Source organism: Rhipicephalus microplus, chromosome 3 (genome assembly GCF_043290135.1).
Source record: "Rhipicephalus microplus isolate Deutch F79 chromosome 3, USDA_Rmic, whole genome shotgun sequence".
Lineage (NCBI taxonomy): Eukaryota > Metazoa > Arthropoda > Arachnida > Ixodida > Ixodidae > Rhipicephalus > Rhipicephalus microplus.
This window is the reverse complement of record NC_134702.1, coordinates 25382405-25406931: the sequence shown is the minus strand read 5'-3', so window position 1 is coordinate 25406931 and position 24527 is coordinate 25382405. Positions and strand designations below refer to the sequence as shown.

Sequence of the window (24527 nt, the reverse complement as noted above, 5' to 3'; positions counted from 1 at the left end):
GAGATTCGCCGTCAAAGAATTCGAACATATCGCTACGGATCTACAAAATCACTAAAATTTCTAAGGCGGTTCTATAACGGAGCTTTCGCATGGTAAACAAAAACACTATTACCGGATCTATTGGGGAGGGGGGCGCTAGAGGCCCAACAAATCTGCTTAGCATACCCAAACGAGGCGTTCTTAATCGCAATAGACGAGGAAATAATGTGAGCGCAATTGAGCAATGTCACGAAAATTGAGTCACAATGCCATAAAAAGAAATATCGGACGAAGCCAGTTATAATGTGGCACGGACCACTAGCAAAAATTTTCGAGGGGCACGTGTTTATCATGGTCGTTTGGGGAAGTTAAACCCCTGAAATGCTACGGTTATTGAAGTACCAAGTCATCATTCTTGACGGTGTTGGCTCGTGGCACACACTAATCGGCGCATATATAGCACACATTATCACGCGCGTGTTATCTGCAGATCATTTCGCTTTATTCATCAAAATACTCGATGAAGCGAAAAACACTGCAAAAATAAGGTCATTCTAATGCTCGTTGGTACATTATTTTTTAATAAACTAGAGCACTGTTACGGTACAGTAGAAAACTGTTCGAATTAGGCGGAGTTCGAATTAGCGGACGGGAGCTTTAGAATGAACGGACGTCGCGGCACATTGCAGAGGAGAGCCCCAAAGGATCTATCCTCTACTCGTTATTGCGAATTAGGCGCTACTATACGCGTTTGTGGTATATGTTAGTAAAGTTTAAGCTCAGAGATCTCAAACAGCAAACAGACATTGGTTCGTCAGTCAGTGACACGCCAGAAACAAGTGCCGACACGCCCTCACATGAGCAATGAGCCTTGATGCCGAAATGTGTGAGGCTAGCTATCCAACGTTGAGTGTGCGAATATTCGGGAAAATTTTCGAATAACGAATCGAATAACCTAATCGAATAGCGCATAGTTGAAACAGCGAATATTCTTCGAATACTTTCCGATTAACCAGCAACAACAAAACTAAATGCTCGAAATGACAAGATGTTTGAACAGCCAAGGAGGAATTTCCCTTGTTCAAATCACTCCTATACATGTAGTTCGTGTACTTACAAGACTTATCGACGCTATACTGATCACAGCACGAAGGCGCTATATACCTTAAAACCACAGTGTCGCCGAAGGGACATTGTCATGAAATTCGTATACGTATAACTCCGCCATAACCATCATGATAATGGTAACTGATGAAAATAGCCTAATATATACGTATCACGTTCATTTCAAAGCTCTTGACAGAGTACCATCTCGAATACTGAAGTCACTGCTATATTTAGTCCTGCTGTTACAAACCATGACAAAGGTTCTACTTGCTACTGTATGCGAGCTTGCCTCTGTTAAAATAAATGTGGTATTTTTTGACGCTCAGAAGTTATCATAATGTTCCTTTGTTCAAGCTTGTGAATATTTGTTTCGAATAAAACGTTGTGCCATTCTTGGGATATTTTGAAAACTGTCACCTTACCAGAAAAGGGCTCTTTTCAAACTGGTAGCCTTACTATACGAGAATTATTGGGACAGTATTCGATTTGCATTCGTATTCGGTTCAGTGTCATCGATATGCAATTCGTATTCGATTGGGTTCTGATATTCACTATTCGAACACCCCTATGCAAAGCACGTTTACTTATAGGGCAAAGATAACGAAATCATAATTAATTAAAACAAGCAGCAATTTTCACTTGATTATGTTTTTTTTTTTTTTGTCGCGACTGCATCGTTCACAGCTTGCCAAAGAGTTTCAACACAACGATGCGGAACGCTGTTGTTTCCATGTTTTACATCTCTAGTAAATCCGGTGTGGCTTGGTTCTGCAACGAATTCTGAACACTCGGGGCCGACTTCTACGAGGTGCGATCAAAGCCACAGGTTCTCGGTTCGAATCGACCGTCGTCGATACTGAGGCGTATGAATTCTCGGCATTTTTCCCCCGCAAAAAAAAACAAACAAACAAAACAACAGCCGTGCTGGGACCAGGGCGTCAGTTCAAATTAACCGAGTTCGAAGTATGCTACACAAGGAGGCTGCGAACTCGATGCAATGGTCACGTGAACCATTATACACCAAAAGAGCGAGCGGCAACGGCGACGTCTTTATCGTGGAACGACACGTCCGGCCCTCTGATGACAGTTCCTGGTGCTATGCGAGTGATTCACCACTGCCGCACATGGCACTCGGCTGGCTGCAGAACCCACATTGGAGGCGATAACTGCAGCAATGAACATCCGTCGGTTTCCTCTTCCGATAAATAACTTTCCTAAACGGTCGTGTGACTCTCGACCGCCAGTGAGTGTCTCGTATGAAATAACGGGAAAAGGAGAGAGAGGGTTCACTGAAATAATGACAAAGAAATCGGTCTCAGCCACAGGGCTTGCAGGCAGTATAAAGTGTACCATCCACGTATCAACTTTACCTACACTCTCATCGGGTGATCTCTCCTTCGATCACTCCCCCACTCCCTCCTACACACCTAAAACAAATCAAACGAGTCACCTGTAACTCCTTTCCTGAATGCAAATGAGTAATTACGTGTTTTATGCTCGAGAATAAACCATTTTGGGGGCTCGCCCGACTGCACCAGTGGCTTGAATTCATTCTGACTGGCTTCGTGTTAGGTTTTTTTTTTTTCTTTCCTAACGCGTTACGGAGAACTTTTCCTACACGGTCATGACGCTCTGGACCCAAAGTGAACATCTTGTATGAAAGAGCAGGTGAAAGTGTCGACTGAAAGAAAGACAAAGAACTCAGTCCGAACCACGGCGTATGAAAGCCTGGGGCTAATGCGGTCTATACCCTCAATGTATAGAGCAAGTCGAAGAGAAAGAAAAGACTGATAGAATATAACAGGCACGGCTTTCTTTAAGGCATCGCATCCATGCCTGCATCGGACAACACTTCAAACATAACCTATCCTCATCATCCTATCTACGCAGGTTTCAGGACATAGGCCTCTCTCATCTCCCGCCAATCAAGCCGGTCCTGTGCTTGCTGCTGCCACTTTGTACCCGCAAACTTCCTAATCTCATCTGCCCACCTAACTTTCTGCCTCCCCCTTACCCGCTTGCTTACTCTAGGAATCCAGTCAGTTACCCTTTTAATGACCAGCGGTTATCCTGCCTACACGCTACGTGCATGCCCGGCCCATGTCCATCTCTTTTTCTTGATTTCAACTATGATATCTCCAAGCACCGGTGTATTCCCCGACCCACTCTGCTCTATTATTGTCTCTTAACCTTACACCTATTGCAAGTTGAACCCTCCTCGTAAGCCTCCAGGTTACTGCTCCGTAACTACCGACAGGATGCAACCGTCATGTATACCTCCCTCATAAGGGATAATGGTAGGCTACCACACATGATTTGAGAATGCTTGCCCTATGTGCTCAATGACTGATTGATACGAAGGGTTTAACGTCCCAAAACCACCGTATGCTAGATCCGCCGGCTAACTACAACATCCTTAACCTTATGATTATGAGAGGCGCCGCAGTGGAGGGCTCCGGGAGTTTCGACCCTTTGGTGTTCTTTCAGCGCGCACTTACATCGCAGAGAACACGAACCACTACCATTTTGCCTCCATCGAAATGAGAACGCCGGGGCCGGTATCGCACCTGCGACCTTCGTGGCAGCAGCCGAGCACTCCAGCCGCTGATCCACCGAGGCAGACATTTTCATGATTTGGCTCCGCGGTTACTCTTCGTCCTAAGCAGACATGTTTCTTTAAAACTTCCAACGTCTCACCATCTATCCGAAAGGAGACATATTCCTTTAAGACTTCCAACGTCTCACCAATGTCTTACCGCCTATCCCAAAGCGATGTTCTCTGCCGGCGTGCTTTAGGGGCGCCTCGTTTCCGGCGCCTTCTACTACGGCGTACCTCCCAGTGACGTCGTAGTTTCGGGACGTAAAACCCGAATAATTAACTATTACTCTTTTAACAGAGACGTCTTTATGGCACTCCCCGAAATCGTGTGCGCATGACATGCCACGCGCGCGTACGATGCCTTGTATTAAACAACACGATTGATTAATATGTGGGGTTTAACGTCCCAAAACCACCACATGATTATGAGAGACGCCGTAGTGGAGGGCTCCGAAAATTTCGACAACCTGGGGTTCTTTAACGTGCACCCAAATCTGAGCACACGTGCCTACAACATTTCCGCCTCCATCGGAAATGCAGCCGCCCCAGCCGGGATTCGAACCCGCGACCTGCGGGTCAGCAGCCGAGTACCTTAGCCAATAGACCACCTAGGCGGGACTTAAACAACGCGAAGCAACGTGGGATCGAAGATTGGGAAACATCAACGAGACGCTTCGTCCCTGCCCTGCAGCAGCGTGAATCTCCTTGAGGTGCGTAACTTTGCAAGAAGCGCCGTCGTGTAGTATACAGTACGCGGCCTGTCGATACCCCCCCCCCCCCCCGCTAGTATAGCAGCCGACCGACCGACACGGTGGCTTCCGCCGCGTGACCTTTCGCTTCGTGCGCGCATCGCGGTTTCGCATTAACCGCCGGCAACGCGTATGACGCGGCATAGAAGCTCGCCATCGTGACTTCGGTGCAGCGAACCGGGGATTTTCGCTAACAACGCGCGCAACTTCTACGCCACGTGTTTATTAAGAACGCCGCAGCGGCGGCAGAGTCACGCTTTCTCTCGACACATTCACGCCCGTTTCATCTCGCGAAAAAAAAATCTTCGTTCTAGTTATTCCTTTCTTTCGTTCTTTTTTTTTCGGATGCAGTTGTTGAAAAATGTGTCCCGCAATGGGTGCTTTTTGGAATACAACGCCTCTTCCTTCCTTCCTGCGCACTTCCTTTCGCTCATTTTCTGTAACTGCTACAAGATGTGGTGACACCCGGTGATGACGATCTCTGACCGATTGATTGGTTGATGTGTGGTGTTTAACGTCCCGAAACCACCATATGACTATGATAGACGCCGCAGTGCAGGGCTCCGGAAATTTCGACCACCCAAATACGGACCTAGAGCATTTTCGCCTTTATCGAAAATGCAGCCGCCGCAGTCGGGATTCGATCCCGCGACCTGCTCGTCACCAGTCGAGTACCTTAGCCACTATAGACCACCGCGGCGGGGTGATCACTGACCGAGTTTACCCCGACTACAATGTTTTCTGGTCTCGGTTAACTGCTGGATTTGCGCTGTAATAACGGCCGGCGACTTTGTTTCCTACACGACGACGTCATGTGCTGACGTTATTACGTCTCTTAGCGTAACTTGAAATTATGACGTAATCACACGATGTCGACGCTGTGTGTGCCGACCACGGAGGCAGTGCAAAAGCAGACGAGGCGCAGAAAGCCTGCAACGCCTCCGATCTCGGAGGGACGGCACTACCACGTTAGGTGCTGAAAGCCTTCGTAAGAGGGGCGGAGGAGGATCAATACGCCACCTGAGAAGTTTAACTTCGCTTTCGCGTCTTAGCGAATGTACAAGGGACCCATGCGAGCTTCTTTTTTAGGGGCGAAGCCCCTTACGCCGTGGATCGTATGTCCCGTATCGTCGTAGTAGCCAGTTACATTGCATTGGATGACAATAAAAAACGGTGTCACAGCATATCCACGGAGTGAATGATGATGAGTCGGGCGAAGAGTCCATCGATCCGTGCATGCGTCCGTCCATGCGTCCGTCCGTACATCCGCTTCGCCCCACTCGTCATCATTTACCTCGTGGATATGCTGTGGTTTCTTTTCTTCTACTTTTTCCAGGCGATGATGGCGATGCGCATGAGACGCCGGCGGGGTCGTCATATATGACGTGGATGGCGCGATGCGACGTCCGTCACTGCCCGAAATCGGATTTGAAACCTACTAAGATTAATGAGCATCAATAAAAAGTAACAGAAATCTCATCGCGAAAACTTCACGTGGATATATATACTTGTACTTATATACGGTTTACTGTAACCAGTGTTATACGTTCTATCCTTCCTTATCTTGCTGCATGCGTGTGAAGTCACCTACTTCGCCCAACCTTCTCCCCAGTGAATGACAGCAAAACAGGATATTTGTCCCAGTTGATCTCCCCACTTTTCATTTCCTTCTCCCTGGTGTGAAAACTCACATCGCAGCTTCGATGGCACCGATGTATCAGTTGTCGGATCGTCATATACATCTGCGAACGATTTCTGTTCGTGAAATTTTACAGCGACAATAGACACTTCATCCGCGTTCACTTTTCATTTCCTTCTCCTTGGTGTGAAAACTCGCATTGCAGCTTCGATGTATCAGTTGTCGGATCGTCATATACATCTGCGAACGATTTCTGTTCGTGAAATTTTACAGCGACAATAGACCCTTCATCCGCGTTTAGACGGTCTTTACTTCAATATCGCCATTTCGTCGCCATACAGAGAACGTTTCCGAGCCCCACAAAAAAATGACGGGAAGCGTTTCGCAAGCGAACCCAGACGTGAGTATTGCGGCACTAGCGATACGGTGAGACAAGGTGTTCACACGTGCGTTGCAACATCGCGCCCATCCCTCAGTGACGCTGCCGACGTCTACTTGTACTTTATACAGGTGCACTATAAGTAACGCCTCCGTCCGACCACGGAATCGCACGCAACGAAAAGAATAGGCGGCCTTACCGCAACAAGTGTGCGTCTCAACGGGCACATTTCCCTCACAAAATCAAATGGCTTTTTTGAAGCGTTCGGCGAATCGCTTGCATCGACACTCGTCGCCATTGGCTTCTTCTACTCTTTGTGTTTTGTTCTTGTTTCGAAACACCGAGACTTGCCACAGACAGAATGGCCTCGCATCGCCAACCATGCAATCTTGACGGAGCTTGATTCCTCGCAATGCCCTTGCGCGACTAAGGTAGACGCTTTGACGACGACGGCCGGTCGCGCCCCCAGCGACAGCGGGATGAGGCGAGGGAAATAAAAAAAAAGCGACAAAACCCGGGCCATTTCGTCACAACCGCGTCCGGGAAAAGCAAGGCCCCTGGAGCGGCCACGTAGTCTCCAGGGGTGGGGATCGAGTCGCGCGAGAGTTGTAACGCGCTACGTCACCAGAAAGCGTGCCCTGAAGTGTTCGTGCAGCGTCCATTGCACGCAGTTGTTGACACGTGCAGTATAGTACGCACCACAGGTGACCACCAACAGTGCGCAAAAAAACAAACAAAAAAACAAAGAGAACCCCGCGAACGGACCGCTACGCAAAACAGTCCTCAGGCGCTAAAGGGCCCCGGCGGCAGCCTCCCAGCCTATCTACTACGCTTACTCCAATCACGCATTCCGGAGCCCTCCACTACGGCGTCTCTCATAATCATATGGTGGTTTTGGGACGTTAAACCCCACATATCAATCATTACTCCAATCACGCATGCGCAATCGGAGAAAAGTGGTGTAACTGCAGTGACGGTAAAACAGAATGGTGGCGGCGGTTAGAAGAAGAAGGCGTCTAATTTTTGGAAGGTGAACGTAGGAGGGAGCACTTAGGGGTGCGTTCGATCGTGAGCTGGTTCATTTGCGGGTGTAGCCACGGAAAGCAGCCTAGAAAGTCAATATATCATAAATTGATCACGATCAAAACTCGCCTGCAGCCTTGTTATTCGCATTGTCGTCTGGCTAACTTAAACGAACTATTTATTTGCAGAGATCTCTCGAGTCTTCAACAGTTCCCGCCAGCTCTGACGAATAACCTTAGATGCGTATTCCGACGAAGCCGAAAGACAATGAACCCCATGAAGGATATGGTACATTAATTTAGTTTCACTGCAGTGTCGTCATTATGACGTAAACGCTTCGTAGTTTCCATCGTTGTGGGGGCTCTTGCATTCACTACCTCCCAAAGTCGTGGGTTTCGGTGCACGCTTCGTCTCCTGGGCATGCCGAGGACGTCTTCGACAGCGCTGCACGCAACTACACTGAAGCATGGCGCCCACAAGGCGCGGTTTACGCCATCAAGTCGCAGCGAATGCGCGCGCCCCAATGCACACAAAGGCGTGCCCTGTCCCGCTGGAGGCGTCGACGCAAAGGCACGTCATGTAGCAGGCCTGAGGTCAGTGTAGTATAGCTACGCGAACAAGCGCCACGGAATTCCGTAAAAGTGTCGCGCCAGCGCTGCAGGAAGGCGCTTCGCGTCGGACTGCATCAACTCGCGGTGATTTGGGCAGCGCAAAACAGACGACGATAGGGGGACAACGATACACGAACGCTGCTACAGAAGCGATGGTCCCATTCAAGTCTAAACTGAATTAAAGAATGAACAGGGTCGAAATCGATCGATCTATGTTGTTCCAATGTGCACTGCACGCCTGAGTGACCTGTGCACTAGAGTCTGCTAGAGCCAACTCGCTGAGATAGCGCCAGTTTTGAGGGAGAGCATGCACCCAGTCACACAAGTACTTCGTAACAACGCGCAGATTTGTGAAATTGAAATTCGACATTACTGACTGCGTTCTTTTCGCCAGCAACGACAGGATAGGTAACGTTGGGGTTTTCGTTTTGTTTTTTTCCTGTATGTGATGCAGCGGTTCATTCATCCATGTTGGAAATATTCTTGAGGAGCACAAAAAGCTTTGCATTTCATGGCCTGGCTTCGAGCTTGCCGGAAGTTAAACACAAAATCACTAAAGTGAATAAAGTGTTCATCATATGCACTTTGATTACTTTTTTCCCCTTTAGACAACCTATTGAACAAAAATTACGTGAAGACTACCTGCATAGCGTTTCTCCACATGAGAATTTTTATAATTATACAAAGCAAAAACTCTGCTCTGGACAGGGTTTGCCCACAGCAATTGGCAAGTCTGCAGTACTGCTGACTTTCAGCAGTAGCTGGCTTTCACAAGATCTCCACCAGCCATAATAAAAGCTTACAGTAGTACCCAGCTTAAAACACACCGTTGACTACACTGTTTTCACCGAAGCCGCCTCGGTCCCCTTATGAACAAATGATGCTGCCTATGATGCGACAAGCCCTCATAGCTAGCACGGTGCCCAAACATCTATCCAGTACATTCCACAAGCCAATATAGGCAGCCAACACTGTACAAGCTGGCGGTTAGCATTGAAGGCATTGCTCTGTCACTGCTCATCACAACACACTGACCACTTAACTTTTAACCAGCATCATGCTGGGACCACTGCTCCACAAGATCATGCAGCCCTTGAAAGCAGCTGCACACCAAAATGCATGCAAAAAGCTTGACAATCACATTCATCATTCATTCACTCAGGAAGACCAGAGTAAGGATGAGATGACAACCGCCTGTTGTTTATGGAAAACATGATGCAAGTATTTCAATTATGTTCATTAGCTAGCTAAGCCATTCACATTTCCAAGTAATCTGTAGTGTCATCATCATTGCCCTTTATCATCATCATTTACCAACCCCCGCAGCACACCTCTCATGGAACTCATGCCTAGCTCAAAGTGCAAACAGCCAGAAAAGAACGAGCTTACGCTCCTGGCAGTTTGTACGCTGGCAGCCACCGCTGCTCCGCTTTAGCAGTTCCCAATAAAGTGTCGAGATCAGTGCAGCCACATTGGCCGCCTTCACGACGTCTCACGTCTCGTCTCTCTCGCTACAATTTAACGCCTCACGCTTGCCGAAATCGACATCTTGTCTTGGCATACTTAGAACAGTGCACGTTACTGCAAAGGTCATGCATTTGGTCCCCTCCCCCCAAGTAGTAAAATGTCTTTCGCCAACTTTCACTTCTCTTTCTTGCACAATTACTTCATTTAACACAATCGGTAACAAATTATTGCCCCCTGTATTTCCTTAGCTTCATTGCCTATTAGCTGCATACAGTAGTGAACCATCAGTAATACACATCAACTCAAACGACAGTAACAATTTGGAAGCGAGCAATCAGGCATCCCACAGAAGAGCTACCGCTTCCATGGCAACAGCAGAATTGACTGCATATGACTGAGTACCGCAATGTGGTGGACATCAAGCTTTAATTGGTAAAAAAAAAAATAAACTGGTACGACTTTCACAGCTCAGTCAAGTGTGTCACTAGCACCACCTTAGGTCCTTTTTGATAGCATTACAATATCAGACTTGCATGATGCTGAGGCAATTTTTTGTTTGTTTGTTTATTTGCCAACATACACAGTACCTTATTTTTATGCATTTGACAGCATATTGTTCATGTAGATGTGTAGCGTTTCATCATCATGGCCAACCCTCTAGAACACTGATGTTGATCTCTCACGTGATTACTATTCCAGATGACAGTACATAATAAACCCAATTAGATTTCCTTTACTAAACGTACTTTGATTTTTACACTGTCGCAGCACATATTTAAACTTCTACAGTACCTCCATCTTTCATAAGCAACTATAGAGAAAGTTAAGCAGCCTAATGCATTTCTAACACAAATGCATTGTGCGATAAAGCTATCAGGCGATAGCAGACATCAGCCTTTCACTGTCTGCTTATATTTAACATCATACATCTAAGACTGATTCACTTGCCTTCGATTAGCCATGTTGCTTAATGATAAGTTTGAAATCATGACTGGTTGGTGCCTGCTTTTAAGAATAGTTCTGGTAGAAACACATCTTTGTTTGTGAACATAATAATCTTTAATTTTCGTAATGCAAACAAGACCATCAGCTGTCACAATTTGTTCCCCAATCGACTCTGCCCTAGTCTCGTCCCTTCCTATAATTTTATGTTCCAAAACACACTGCATGGTTCATAACTTCTCAAATTTCTTTGTTTACAGTCCAAGTTCAACCCCCCCCCCCCCCCTCATACGTTAGTATGGGCAGTATGTTTTAGAAACAACGGTTAATTGCCTGCCACTACTTCAGGATGTCTGCCATAAGCACTCTAGCTCATCCTTATCCTTTGGTGAATTTCCTTTCCAGTCAGTAGAGAGAGAGAGAGACAAAGATGCAAGGAAAGGCAAGGAGGGCAAAAGAAGATTCCAGTCAGTAATAGGCCAAGATATAGATACTCATGTAGAGACTCAAGATGCTGAGTGCCAATCATTGAAGCACTCTTCTTTTTGTCCGACTATCAACCATCACTTTTGCCTTTCACTTGTTCACATTCGCCCCTCAAATTGCACTTTCTCCCCACATCACTATGACAAGTGCTCATATGGGGAAAGCCCTGCTCGGTGATTGGCTGCACGCCAATGACGTATCGCTGACGTCACATCAAGTTGCCGCGGTGGGCGGAGTTGCAACAACAGGCTACGCCTTGCCCTCCCTACGGCGAAGAAGGGTGGTAAGGCCGTGCGAAAGTTCGAAACCAGCTGAAACGGATGTTCTAACCCCCTAAGTTCCTTATTAGAGCACGAACTCACAAAATTGTTGCGGCAGCATGTTTACATAACAAAAGTGTGCATCTTTCTCATAATTACGATTTTTCTTTACTACAGGGTTGTTTACAGGCTCTCTAAGTGGATTTAACACAACTATCGCAACAACATACATATTCTGTTTAGAATAAATCAAGTCAAGTCAAGTTTATTAAATAGTTCAGTTGAGTTGCATAGTTAGCGTTACTACAGCAGGACGTCCCAAAGTTTCAGAGAAACTGACAGGGGGACCTCCTATGGCTACATGGATGGGGTAATTACAAAAAATACAGCAATAGTATATGGACTTGTGAGTAATAATGAATAAGCTTGATTAACAATAAAAATATGATCAATACACAACACAATGGTAATACGCACTATTGAAAAATAACAAGGAAATAGTGAAAAGCAAGTGAAGACGAAAAACAACATTAATAAACTCTATGTGACAAATGCAACACGTTTCATTATCAGTGTTATCAATTATACAAAGGCAAATTGAAGTAGTAAAATAGCACAGAAATGTGGAGAGCTATTAACAGTTAATTACACAAATTGGGTGAGTTGATTAATTCCTGAACGTAATATTTCTTGCTGCGTGAAGTTAAAATATGGATGTTATGCAATGATTTCAATTCGAAAGGCAATAAATTCCAAATGGCTATGCTAGTAAATAAGATTGAGAACTTGCCGTAGTTTGTCCTTACGGCCGGCAAAAGAAGATTATTGCACTGGGAAAACCGGGTGATGTTACTATTAGTTAAGTGACGATTATCAATACATGCGATAAAAATGTCATGCCTGATGAGTCTAAAGGCGACAATGGATATTCTATGACAAAATAATTGTCTCAGTGGGAGTATGTTAAGCTGAGGAAACAACGAGTCACAGGAGAAGTAAAATGGGCTGAAAGTCATTTATCTAACTGCTTGATTCTGAAGTCGCTGCAAACGTTTGATGTGCGTGAAATATGTGTTGGCCCAAGATGATACGCAATACGAAATATGGCTATGAATATAAGCAAAATACAAAGTACGTATGATGTGAGGCGGAAAATAAGTTCGTGTCTTGATGATGACGTGAATACCAAATGCAATTTTTTTAACGAGTGATGCTGCATGTTTATGAAATTTTAGTTCCCTATCTAAGATGACGCTAAGAAACCGCGCTTCACTGGAAATGTTTATGACGGTATTACCAATGTGAAGGGAAGGTTGCATGTCAAGTGAAATATGCGGGGAATGGAACAACATAAACAGGGTTTTAGTTGCATTGATCTAAAGATAATTGGCCTGGCACCATAAGTTATGTTATGTAAATCTATGTTGAGGTCAGACTGGAGTCAAGAAAATGATTTAGATGACTGAAAGATGGTTGTGTCGTCAGCGTAAAGTATGCACTAGCACCTTGTAAGAATGGTAGGTAGACCATTAATAAACATCAAAAATAAAAGTGGGCCTAAAATTGATCCCTGTGGAACACCGTTAATTTACTTGGGCATTGAAAGATGGCCATTAACATGAACCATTTGAGACCGGTTACTGAGGTAGCTCTTAATAAAATTTAGTATCGGACCAGACATACCAAATGGTTCGAGTTTAGCAAGTAGTACGTGATGATTTATAGTGTCAAAAGCCTTCGTCAAATCGATAAACACAGATCCCACAAGTAAACCTCTATCAAGAGCTTGTTTAATTTCCTCCGTTAAGGTAATTAGGGCCAGCTCAGTTGAATATTCTTGACGGAATTTAAATTGTTGTGGAGATAAAAGATTAAATTTTTTCAGATAACGCATTCTTCTAATGTGGAATAACTTTTCAATTACTTCATCGAAGAAAGGCAGGATACAGATTGGCCTATATTTCTGTACAAAAGTCTTATCACCCTTCTTAAAAACAGGAACTATTTTACCAGCCTAAAGGCAGCTCGGAAACACAAATGTATACTGTTTATTCACTGGTATTCATTACTAATTCAAGAGATATGCTTGACTTGCAAGTCTGAATGCGGTGCAACATCAATAGGAGTATTATCCTGCACATAATGAAGGTCTTTGAGGAGCATCAGTATTCCCAAAATCAAATCGAGTAATCTAATATTGGTATTCTTGTATGTGTGTTTCAGAATACCTTTCATATCTTTTTGCAAAAGTATTCTGGAAACATCCTGTTACACAAGAACAAACGTACCTCAGTATCCACACCTTACACTTTCAGTGAATTTGTTTCAATATCTGTATTCTGAAATACTCTTCTGAATATATCCACCCAGTCATGGTTCCAGGTAAGCCTTGGTGTTGCGAAGCTTTTAAGATTGCTGCCGTCTTTACTGGGTCTAACAACTTTTTTGGTTTGCACCAGTACGCCATACAACGTAAGCTACATAATAAGTAGCTCAGTTTCCTGGATAAAATTCCGGGAGTACTAAGGACGCTTCATAGTCTGTCAAGGCAATATAAATAGGGTCATCGCAGACAACAGATTTCTCAATTATATATTTTATCATGCACCTGTCTTGCATTGTAAAGTACCCCTGCCTTGCTACTGGCTTGCTCTATGGGTTGGTTAAAGTTTTTGGTTTATTTTATGCTGTTTTAAATTACTTTTGTAAATGAAAGTGAAAGTAATCTGATGGGTTATATTACTTTCAGTCTTATCTCTCCTTTCTTGTGAACTAATATAATGTAGGCATTTTCACAGCTTACTGGCTCTCTTGATTTCTTGAAGCATTGGGAAGGGCATGGGTTGAAATAGCGTTGGTATTCTGTGCATGCAATGAGTCTGCACGTCTATACCGAGATGTAAGTGCCCACTTTCTGAAATATGCTGTACCAGCTTCAATGGTATGTTGAAAACCTAAGAAAGAAATTTGCACACAAAATGGGCACCAACCTGCTCTGTGCTTCTAAGTATGTTCGAGGTCCCGATTGCATTGCATACCTTGACGGTCACCATGTTCCAATGCATGTTTAGTTCTGATGAATGTAAATGTTTCATTTCACCTTATTTTTCCGCGCTGAGATTGGAGTCTCCAAGGCAACCTTAGCTCGAGCGCAACATGATTCATAATATCAGGAGTCTCAACATCAAGAAACCTTACAAACTACTTGTTCCAACTAGAAGCTGTGCGCCGGCTATTTACCATTGTCGGGGTCAGCGTAGAGCATGTGGCAATCCCTGAGTATTCGTTCGTTGACGGTCAGCGTTGCCGATTCGGCAGAGTTAGCGGCGTTCCGCTGTTTTGCTCTGGAAGTCATGCTGCAAAACGAGGAGAAATGAAATGAAAAGTCATCAGGTTTTTTTTTTCCCAGATCTTTCGTGACGCACCAAATGCGGCACGATGCGAGACAAAGATACATCAAACGAGGCGGCTATTTTTAAACAAGGTCTTCTCGGCATTCGAGGGAATTGAAAGCAACAGAGCTCTTAGAACAACCTTTGAAGCGCCCTTTGCTCGTCAACATTTATACTGCGTGCCTTACGACCACGCTACGAGCTACTCAGGAAGGAAGTGTTTATGTAATAATCACACCACCAACACGTTACTCCAGCTGGCATGGCAACGTTTCCTCTTAATTAGATTGTCGACATGTGCCCAGTCTTACAGTAGGCGCTGTTGAACAAGCTGTACTTATTACGCCTACCTTTGTGTTCCCGCCTGTAAGCAACTGCTTGTAATTATGATGTAACCGTTGGCGGGCAAATGAAATAAAGTTTATATATTCACCGCACACACGAGCACTGTTAGCGCGAGGTTCTAGTTGCACAGAAACCAACTAAAAGGGAACAAGATGCCAGTATATTGGCGCAACAAGGCTAAAGACGCACTGTGGTATAGTTAGCTGCGATGATACTTACTTTGTACTTTTCCTAAAACAAGGTATTAGCTGCCAAGCGCGATGGTATCAGCTACATCAGCCGCGTTTGCTACGTTCCTGTTAGTAAGCAAACGCTGCACATGCCGCCGCCGCCGCGCATAGGCAGGTGCTGCCACCTGTTACTTTTTAGAAAAACCAATTAACGCGCTTTCATTGTTTTGAAGCGGGAACATTAGTATTTCTCTCTCCTTAACGAAACAAATTGTCTATTAAACATAAAACTTTCTCAAGACAAAAAAACGTTACTGAATAGCCTAAAAGTTGCAATATAACTTCTTGGTTCTTACAAATTGTAAAATAAATGTTATTCTGGAAATACTTATAAAATATGTGCCATAAAAACGGTTGTCTCCACGGAGGAAGGAAAGGCTTACCTTCTCTTCCTCCGTGGTTGTCTCTGAGCGCCCGTGCAATGATTGGCCGCCAAATTTAAACGTCACTTATTTACGGAGCGTGGTGGAGCGTAGGCAATCACTCGGAAGATGAACGTCCAGCATCACTTTTCAGATCGGCTCCTCCAGCGATGCGTCTCTCTTTAACGCACTAAAAGCATCTACACGCTGTCGCCCCTTTCGTACAGAGCAAGTTCATGTAACAATACGAGCCATACGAGATACGACCATTTCTGTGCGGTACTAATCGAACGGACGATTCCTGAACAATGTCGCCTTCTTCAACAGGTGTATGCTGAAGGCGGAAGAATCATCACAGCTCCTTGATTCACACAGGTTTCTTCATTGGTCTTCCGATGTGTGATACTCGGCTAGCAACGTTTGTGACTCCATCAGTCTTGATAAATACCGCGAAAAATTAGTTATACACTCTAAAAAAAGAGCGAGTAAAAAAGGTGTCTTTTTGTCCCACAACAATAATCGTCATCTATATTGCGTTCCATCCTTGCGCTATCGCCCGGCGCCCGGTACATTCCGGTCACGATCGACATGCCCATTATCAGGATTACATTGAATTCTCGATAGGAAAGTGGCCAGCGCTGAATTTTCAAGAAAGGAAGCGCACGCAAGCCTGATGACGATTATTGTTGGGGGACAAAAAGACACCCTTTTTACTCGATATTTTTTTAGAGTGTAGACATTGCATAAGGAATAGCTTTTAAGACGTGGACGCAAAACTAAACAGTACGAGATTGTGTATAATGGATTCAGAAGCGGAGCCAGAAATTTTTGTTTGGTGGGCAACAATATATCTTTAATGCGTGTTCATGCACGCGCGTTTCTGTGTGCGTGTATATATACGCTAGTAAAGTTGAAAACTTTTGAGAGAGTTAGGACGCCGAACCTCACTCCACACAGCAGCACTTTTTGAGCATGGTCAAAAAACACTGCCAATCGGTAGTCGAGGCTCCCTGAAACACAGAAGACCAACATTACGGCGTAGCACGTGGCCTGGAACTTACTTTCGATTCAGCTAAAAGTCAGCTGAAGGTCGCTTCGTCTTCCCTCTACAAATGTGTCATTTATACAAACTACTACGGCATATTCGTCTTTTGGTCAGTTTCAACGTAGCAATAACAGCAGCACGTGTTGCTACCCAAGAAACTTCCGGTCACTACATTTATTACTCTGCAACACCAAAGCAGAAATCATGTGTTTTAAGTTTCGCTAGAGTGAGGAAAAACTTTTTTTTGTTGTTCTGCTTTCAGGTAAAAGGGGGGCACATAAAGTTAAAGGGACACTAAAGTCAAATAACAATTTAAGGTCAGAGTGAAAGCTCAATGTATGACAACATCTAAAACGACAATATTGTTGCGCATGCCTGGGAAGAAAACAAAGATGGGTGAACAGGCTGGCTGCCCGAAGCTGGAGGAAAAAAAGAAGACGACGACACTGCGATCATCAACCTGTTGGCCGCTCCGGCACTTCTCTTCGCGACCAAAGTAAACGGCCTTCTTCAGCAGTATACGTCCTGGTCCTCCTTGCGCGTAACAGGTTGGTGGAGGTGCTGGGTAAGACAAATCCAACGACGGGAGCTTCACTTCCAGGACTTCGCCGCATCCGCCGCCTTGCCGGACTTCCGCCTGCGCCGGTCGTAATGGCCCAAGATCAGTCATCTAACCCTTCAAGGCCAACTACAGTGGGTTCCGTGCCCTACTACCGAGCCCCGCCAACCTTCGGAGGAAAATCGGGAGAAGATGTCGACGCGTGGCTCGTCCAGTACAAGCGAGTCAGCAAGTCCAACGGCTGGGATGCCGCCGCTCAGCTCAGTAATGTGGTCTTCTGCCTTACGGATACTGCGCTTGTGGTACGCAGTGTGTCCTCGTGGTACGACAACCACGAGGACACACTGACGACGTGGGACGTTTTTGTTGTGGAGCTGAAAGCGTGTTTCGGTGACTCGAGCATCAAAAGGAAGCGGGCTGAGCAGACATTGTCTCAACGCACGCAGCTACCAGGTGAGACATGTACCACGTATATAGAGGATGTGCTGAAGCTCTGCAAGGTGGTCAATGATCAGATGTCAGAAGAAGACAAAGTAGCTCATTTGCTGAAAGGCATAGCCGAAGATGTCTATAACTTTCTCATCGGAAAAGAGCACCTGAGCTCGGTGTCTGACGTGATTCGGCATTGCCGAACTTTCGAACAGCTGAAAATGCGCAGGATTCCTCCAAAGTTCGGCCGGCTCACAAATGTTACAACGGTTGCCAGCATCGACACGAGCTCCTGCCCAGACCTGTCCTCGACGATTCGACAGATCATTCGCGAAGAACTTTTTCGCTATAGAGAACAGACACACTCAGAAGTTGATCACCATTCTATAAACGACCAACATTCGGTGTATGTGCCACGTACGTGAGGCTGTGCCTGCGCCGCCGCCTTCTACGACCCCTTGACAATCGATGGTCAGTGCAGCAGCTGTTGAGTACAGCGCACCCCCACAACCAAGGAAAGCACTACGCTTGCCAGCTCCTCGCCATGATCGGCGCCGTCAGCGTCCGCCTTCTTCGCGACGCCCGGTCTATCTTTATGATATACGGGACGAACCAAACCACTACGCCAGGGAAGACGATGTTAGATTTATTGACGAACAAAATGAATTTCGACCTCTCGTGGTTTGCTACTCCTGTGGTGTTCCAGGACATATTTTGCGATTTCGCAACCGTCGACGTGTAGCCCCACGGTATGGCCACCCATCACACTTTGCAGGGCCTTCCGAACGACTTCGCGACGACCCGCGAGCGACGTCGACCCACCACAACACTCCACACGATCGTCTGATCGACCGTACGACGACCATAGGGCAACACACCTGCTGCCTCGCGACGACTACTGGACACGAGGCTTCCGGAACCACTCCCCTACATCTGACAGGAGCTTGACGCCTCCACCGCCTCGTGTTCCCCGTTCTCCTTCACCACGGCGTCGCGACACGTCTCCTTTGCCACAGGAAAACTAGCAAGCGCGGCCGATGGATGTGAGGTCGCCGGAGACGTGCTAATATCAGAAATACCTCCTGTGTTGATTCTCAAGAACAAAGTACGTGTTTTTGTTGACGATGTGCCTGTGATGGCTTTGGTGGATACGGGGGCAACCATTTCGGTCATGAGTGCGTGTTTTAAAGATACCTTGGGGCGGAAGGTTTTATTTAAGTGGAATCAAGCTTCGAAGTTTTGCGAAGTGAGTGGTGAGGCACTGCATCCTGTTGGTGTGTGTCAAGCTGACGTGTTTCTCGGAGGCCGCGTTATCCCAACGGAGTTCGTGATTATTCCGCAGGCGACACATGATGTTGTTTTGGGTACGGACTTTTTGAGGGAATGTGGTGCGACTGTCGACTGCCGCACAGGGACAATAGTGCTGAGTGATCACGTTCCGCCAGCACTCTTGGAAAACCCTGTGGATGGTGAGACGGCATTGTGTGTCTGTGGTGACACTACCATACCACAGTTATCAACCGTTCGTGTACCTGTTGGTTGCAGCGACAGCTATTCCGCCAACTTTGATGCCAACGTAGAACCAGTGTACACCAACTGCATGAAAAAGAATGTGGTGTCGATCAGACGTGGACGCGCTGGTTTATGGATTGTCAATTGCTCTACAGAACCCGTGATGTTACCAGATGGTCTAAAGTTAGCCGTCGTCAGTCGACAACACGAGGCCTTACTGGTGACCGAGCTAAGAAATGCGCCGGAAAGCATCGTAGTCACAGTTTTGAAACGGTTCTTCTGTCAATGGTGAATAAGTCGCTGAGCACAAGTGAACGCCGAACATTGGTCTATGTACTTTCAAAGCACGTCTCTGCATTCGACTTTGCGCAGAAAGACCAAGCGCCCCTAATCCCTGCTTCTCGGACATGTCACACTATCAACACGGGTTTGGCCAATCCGATTAGACAAAAGCCATACCGTGTTTCGCCATCCGAGCGGCGGATTATTAATGAGCAGGTGAACGAAATGATTGAAAACGGTATCATTCAAGAGTCGGTAAGTCCATGGGCAGCTCCAGTAATTCTCGTTAAAAAGAAAGACGGATCCCGGAGATTTTGCGTCGATTATCGCCGATTGAATGCTGTAACCAAAAAAGACGTGTACCCACTTCCACGTATTGATGATGCCATAGACTGTCTGCATTCGGCCTCTTACTTTTCCTCTGTAGACTGAAGATCAGGCTACTGGCAAATTCCCATGCATCCTGAAGATAAAGAAAAGACAGCTTTTGTAACCCCTGACGGCCTTTTTGAATTCAACGTGATGCCATTTGGACTGTGCAACGCGTCGGCGACGTTCGAGCGATTTATGGACACTGTTCTTCGTGGCTTGAAGTGGAGCATTTGCATGTGCTATCTCGACGACGTCGTCATCTTTAGCCGCACCTTCAGCGAACACAATTCACGTCTGGATACTGTACTGACTTGCATAAAAAACGCTGGCCTTGTTCTTAACTCAAATAAATGCAACTTCAGAGACCAACAAACCCTTGTTCTCGGACACCTAATTGATCAGCAGGGCATCCGTCCGGATCCCCAGAAGACAGCAGCCGTTGAAACGTTCAATGTGCCGCGCTCTGTGAAGGAGCTCCGCAGTTTTTTGGGGCTTTGCTCCTATTTTCGCCGCTTTATACCTAAATTTGCCGATGTCGCGTATCCGCTGACATGTTTGCTACGGAAGAATACTCCCTTCGAGTGGACTCCGGAGTGCGACTCCTCTTTTCGTCAACTGAAGTTCCTCCTAATGTCGCGGCCTGTTCTTCAACACTTCAACCCATCAGCTCCAACCGAACTGCACACGGATGCCAGCGGCATAGGAATTGGTGCCGTCCTAGTTCAACGCTATGGTAACCGCGAGCACGTGATTGCATACGCAAGTCGCTCCTTGAGTGGGCCCGAGCAGAATTACACTGTCACAGAACAGGAATGCCTCGCGGTAGTATTTGCAATTCAGCGGTTTCGGTCTTACCTATATGGACGCCCTTTTATAGTCATCACCGACCACCACTCATTGTGTTGGCTCGTCAACCTTCGGGATCCTTGCGGCCGTCTAGCGCGCTGGGCACTTCGGTTCCGAGAGTATAACTTTATAGTCTCGTACAAAAGTGGTCGACGACACGCCGACGCAGATTGCCTTTCGCGCATGCCACTGAGCACTACAGAGTGTGACGCCGATGACCTCGATAACCTCGTAGCTTCTGTGTCACCAAAGTTTCCCGACCTCAGTACTTTCAAAGATGAACAGCGAAAGGACACCAGACTATCATCGCTTTGCACAGCTCCTACGGCATGCCATTTCTGTGTACGCAACGGACTCCTATATAAGAAGAACTTTTCCAGCACTGGCGCACGTTTCCTCCTGGTAGTGCCAGAAAGCCTTCGGACAACGATTTTAGGTGCTATGCACGACGATCCTACGTCCGGGCATTTAGGTTCTGCACGGACGCTTTACCGTGCTAAGGAACGCTTTTATTGGCCAGGAATGCGACAGTCAGTCGAGGTGTATGTGGCCAGCTGCACACATTGTCAACGCCACAAACGCCCATCTACTGCTCCGACTGGTCTTCTACAGCCCTTGCCACCTCCAAGCACACCTTTTCAACAGGCGGGCATTGACCTCGTGGGCCCTTTTCCAAAGTCGACTAAGGGCAATCGCTGGATAATTGTATGTGTCGATTACCTCACGCGCTACTGCGAGACAGCGGCCATACCAACCGCAACTGCCAGCGACGTCTCTGTGTTCCTGCTGCAGCACGTTATCCTCCGACATGGCCCACCTCACGTGATCATCAGTGATCGGGGGCGACAATTTACGGCAGATATAGTAGAAGAGCAGCTTCAATTGAGTGAGTCCCGCCTTCGTCACTCGTCGCCATACCATCCGCAAACAAATGGGCTCACGGAGCGCACCAACCGAACAATTGTAAACGTGCTCTCTATGTATGTGGCATCCGACCACAAGAACTGGGATGACGTGCTACCATTTAAAACGTACGCGTTCAACACCGCTAAGCACGAGACAACAGGCTATAGCCCCTTTTTCTTGATGTACGCACGACCGCCACGGCACACACTCGACACAGTTTTGCCATTCTCGGCGCACGAGAACCTCTCAGTCACCGAAATCCTCTGCCTTGCAGAAGAGGCGCATCGTATTGCTCGTCTACGCACTTTGGCATCACAGGAAAAATCGAAGGTACGCTATGACGTCCGCCACCGGCCTGTAACTTACCATCCAGGCGACTTAGTGTGGCTGTGGACTCCGGTACGAAGACGCGGGTTATGCCAAAAGTTTTTGGCCACATACGACGGACCGTTTGTTGTTCACGACAAAATCACGGAAGTCACATACACAATAGCTCGCCTCACGAGAAGTGGTAGAAGAGCCGCTAAAACCCAATTAAGCAGTCCATGTCGCTCGACTGAAGTTGTATACACCAAGGTGAATTAGTCACCTCGCCCGGCGGGCTTCGTCTGCGAGAGGAGGAATGTTACGCATGCCTGGGAAGAAAACGAAGATGGGTGAACAGGCTGGCTGCCCGAAGCTGGAGGAAAAAAGAAGACGACGACACTGCGATCATCAACCTGTTGGCTGCTCCAGCGCTTCTCTTCGCGACCAAAATAAACGGCCCCTTTCAGCCGTATACGTCCTGGTCCTCCTTGTGCGTAACAATATTATCAACAACAGTACCCTACTTACCGAGAAATTAGGGTAAGTGCACAGGAACACAAGTGCCGTAGTAGGACATTTTCAAAATGATCCCGATGACATCAGACGGCAATGAATCACTAGTAATCAATCTAACTGCACTAAATAAAGAACCTTCCGTGCATCAAGAGATGCAATAAAATGAGTCTTGTTCGTTTTTTTTTGATTCATGGAAAAAAGAACCGCTGCACGTTACTATGGCGAATGGGTCGAATAGCGCGAGTGGTTCAAAAATTCAATTTCCGCGTGGTTGTTGTTGTTGTTGATGATGATGATGATGATGGATTGTGGTTCTGCCCTTTGTAACGGGTAGGCAGCTCTCTACTGCCTTAACCAAAAAAACAAGAAGGAAAGAAAGGAGGAAGACGTAAAGAAAAGAGAGAGAGGCAGAGAAAAACAAAATATGACACACACACACACACACACACACACACCCACACACACACACACACACACACACACACACACACACACACACACACACACACACACACACACACACACACACACACACACACACACACACACACACAAACGAGTTACCACGTTTGCAACTGCCAGCCAGAGTCTCCTTGCAGACCGGCTACATTGTCTAAACGTCTACATTGTCTGCGCGTCAGCACTGTCTGCGCGTTCTGCGCCACCACTGCACCAATCTCTGTTTTGTGACGTGGACCGCTCTGGCCCCCGCTGTGCTCTTCTCTGTACACGGATCTGTACACGGAGGAAGGAAAGGTTTCCTTCCTCCGTTTCCTTCCTCCGTGGATCTGTATCTCCTCGGAATCCCAGTGGATGGATGGAGATAGATGGATAGATGGATGGATGATTGGAGAGATATGGCTGTACCCTTTAAACCGGGCGGTGGCCAGCGCCCCCAAGCCGTAATACTCAATGAACCGAAAAACTTTATATTTATTCCTGATAAATGGATGGATGAATATGGCTGTACCCTTTAGATCGGGCGGTGGCTAGCGTCATCAAGCCGCAATACTGAATGAACCAAAAACTAGATTTAATTTTTTTCCTTCAAATAGTGAGGTTGAGGTTTCGTACTTTGCAGTGAAGGGTTTAAATTTCACTCGTGCCTTCACTTTAGCCACCAATCAGATAACTTCCTTCTAGTTAATTCTACCCGCTTAAAGTCTATTTTGCCCTCCCTGTCCTTAAACCCCAGTGCTTTAGAAAACTCTGCGCCATCATCCTGAACTACAGGGTGAAGCCCTTTACAGAACATTATCAAGTGTTCGGCAGTTTCTTCCTCTCCACACGCACTGCATACCGTGTCTACCCCTTCGTATTTGGCCCGATATGTCTTGGTTCGCAATACTCCCGTCCTGGCCTCAAAACAGCGAGAAAATGGTGCCCTCTAGGTGACCCGGGCACAAGTCAGCGCAGCGGAGGAAGATGTGTTCTGTGGTCTCCTCTTCAGTGCCACATATTCGACATATAACCGAATATGCCGAATACACGGGACAGGTGATGCCATCTAGCAGGGAGCAGTTGAAACAAAAAACGTCGGCAATCTCAAAGCTAATGGCGGGAAATTGATTAATGGCCGTCGTTGCTGCTGTGGCTCCCGCTGCTTTTTCTCTGCTGCTACTAGCGCAGTAAAGCCGGGCAACGTTGTGCACGGCAACAGTGACGTGCATGGAGGAAGAAAAAAATCTAGTTTTTCCTTCTACCATGGTGACGTGAGACGGTCCGCTGAGTCCGCTTCTTGAGTCGGGTAAGTTGAAGTGCGCTAACCAAATGCGGACCACTAAAACGTGATTTTATTTAAAAATAGCCCTTCCTTGGCACAAAAGTAGCGCTACGAGGTTTCTGGACCATCATTTCAACAATGAACGACAACTTAATCCATGCCTTTAGTGTCCCTTTAAAGAGTAACTCTTATAACCTTGTATCTCACTTAAAAGAAAGTGCATTTGAAATATTTGACCATACACAGGGAGAGAACTCTAAAATGAACTGGCTACTCGTTAAGGCTTCTGTTCCTCACCAATACTGCTGAGATACGCCGACACACAGAACCTGAAGTCATCCAGCAACTGTAAGCAGCGATAAAGTCTATACCCAATGTCACCACCGTTCTGTTCTGAGCATCGTGAGCTGACGTCACGTAGAACACCAAAAATTCTTTCGTAGATTTAAGGACAAATACGA

General features: G+C 46.5%; 1 protein-coding gene across 3 annotated transcripts in view; it reads right to left on the bottom strand.

The window, feature by feature from the left end:
• The window catches only part of LOC119177298 (uncharacterized), a 53640-nt gene extending 38304 nt beyond the window's left edge, over nucleotides 1–15336 (bottom strand). For 2 of the 3 annotated variants that reach the window (XM_075889121.1, XM_075889122.1), the window contains exons 1-2: nucleotides 15198–15336; nucleotides 14482–14597 (exon numbers count right to left, since the gene is read on the bottom strand). In XM_075889121.1, the coding sequence (XP_075745236.1) occupies nucleotides 14482–14596 (115 nt within the window). In that variant the 5' untranslated portion in view covers nucleotide 14597; nucleotides 15198–15336. Of the gene's footprint in view, nucleotides 1–14481; nucleotides 14598–15197 lie in introns of those variants that run through there. The other variant, XM_075889126.1, reaches the window with a different exon arrangement.
• Nucleotides 15337–24527: the final 9191 nt, after the last annotated feature.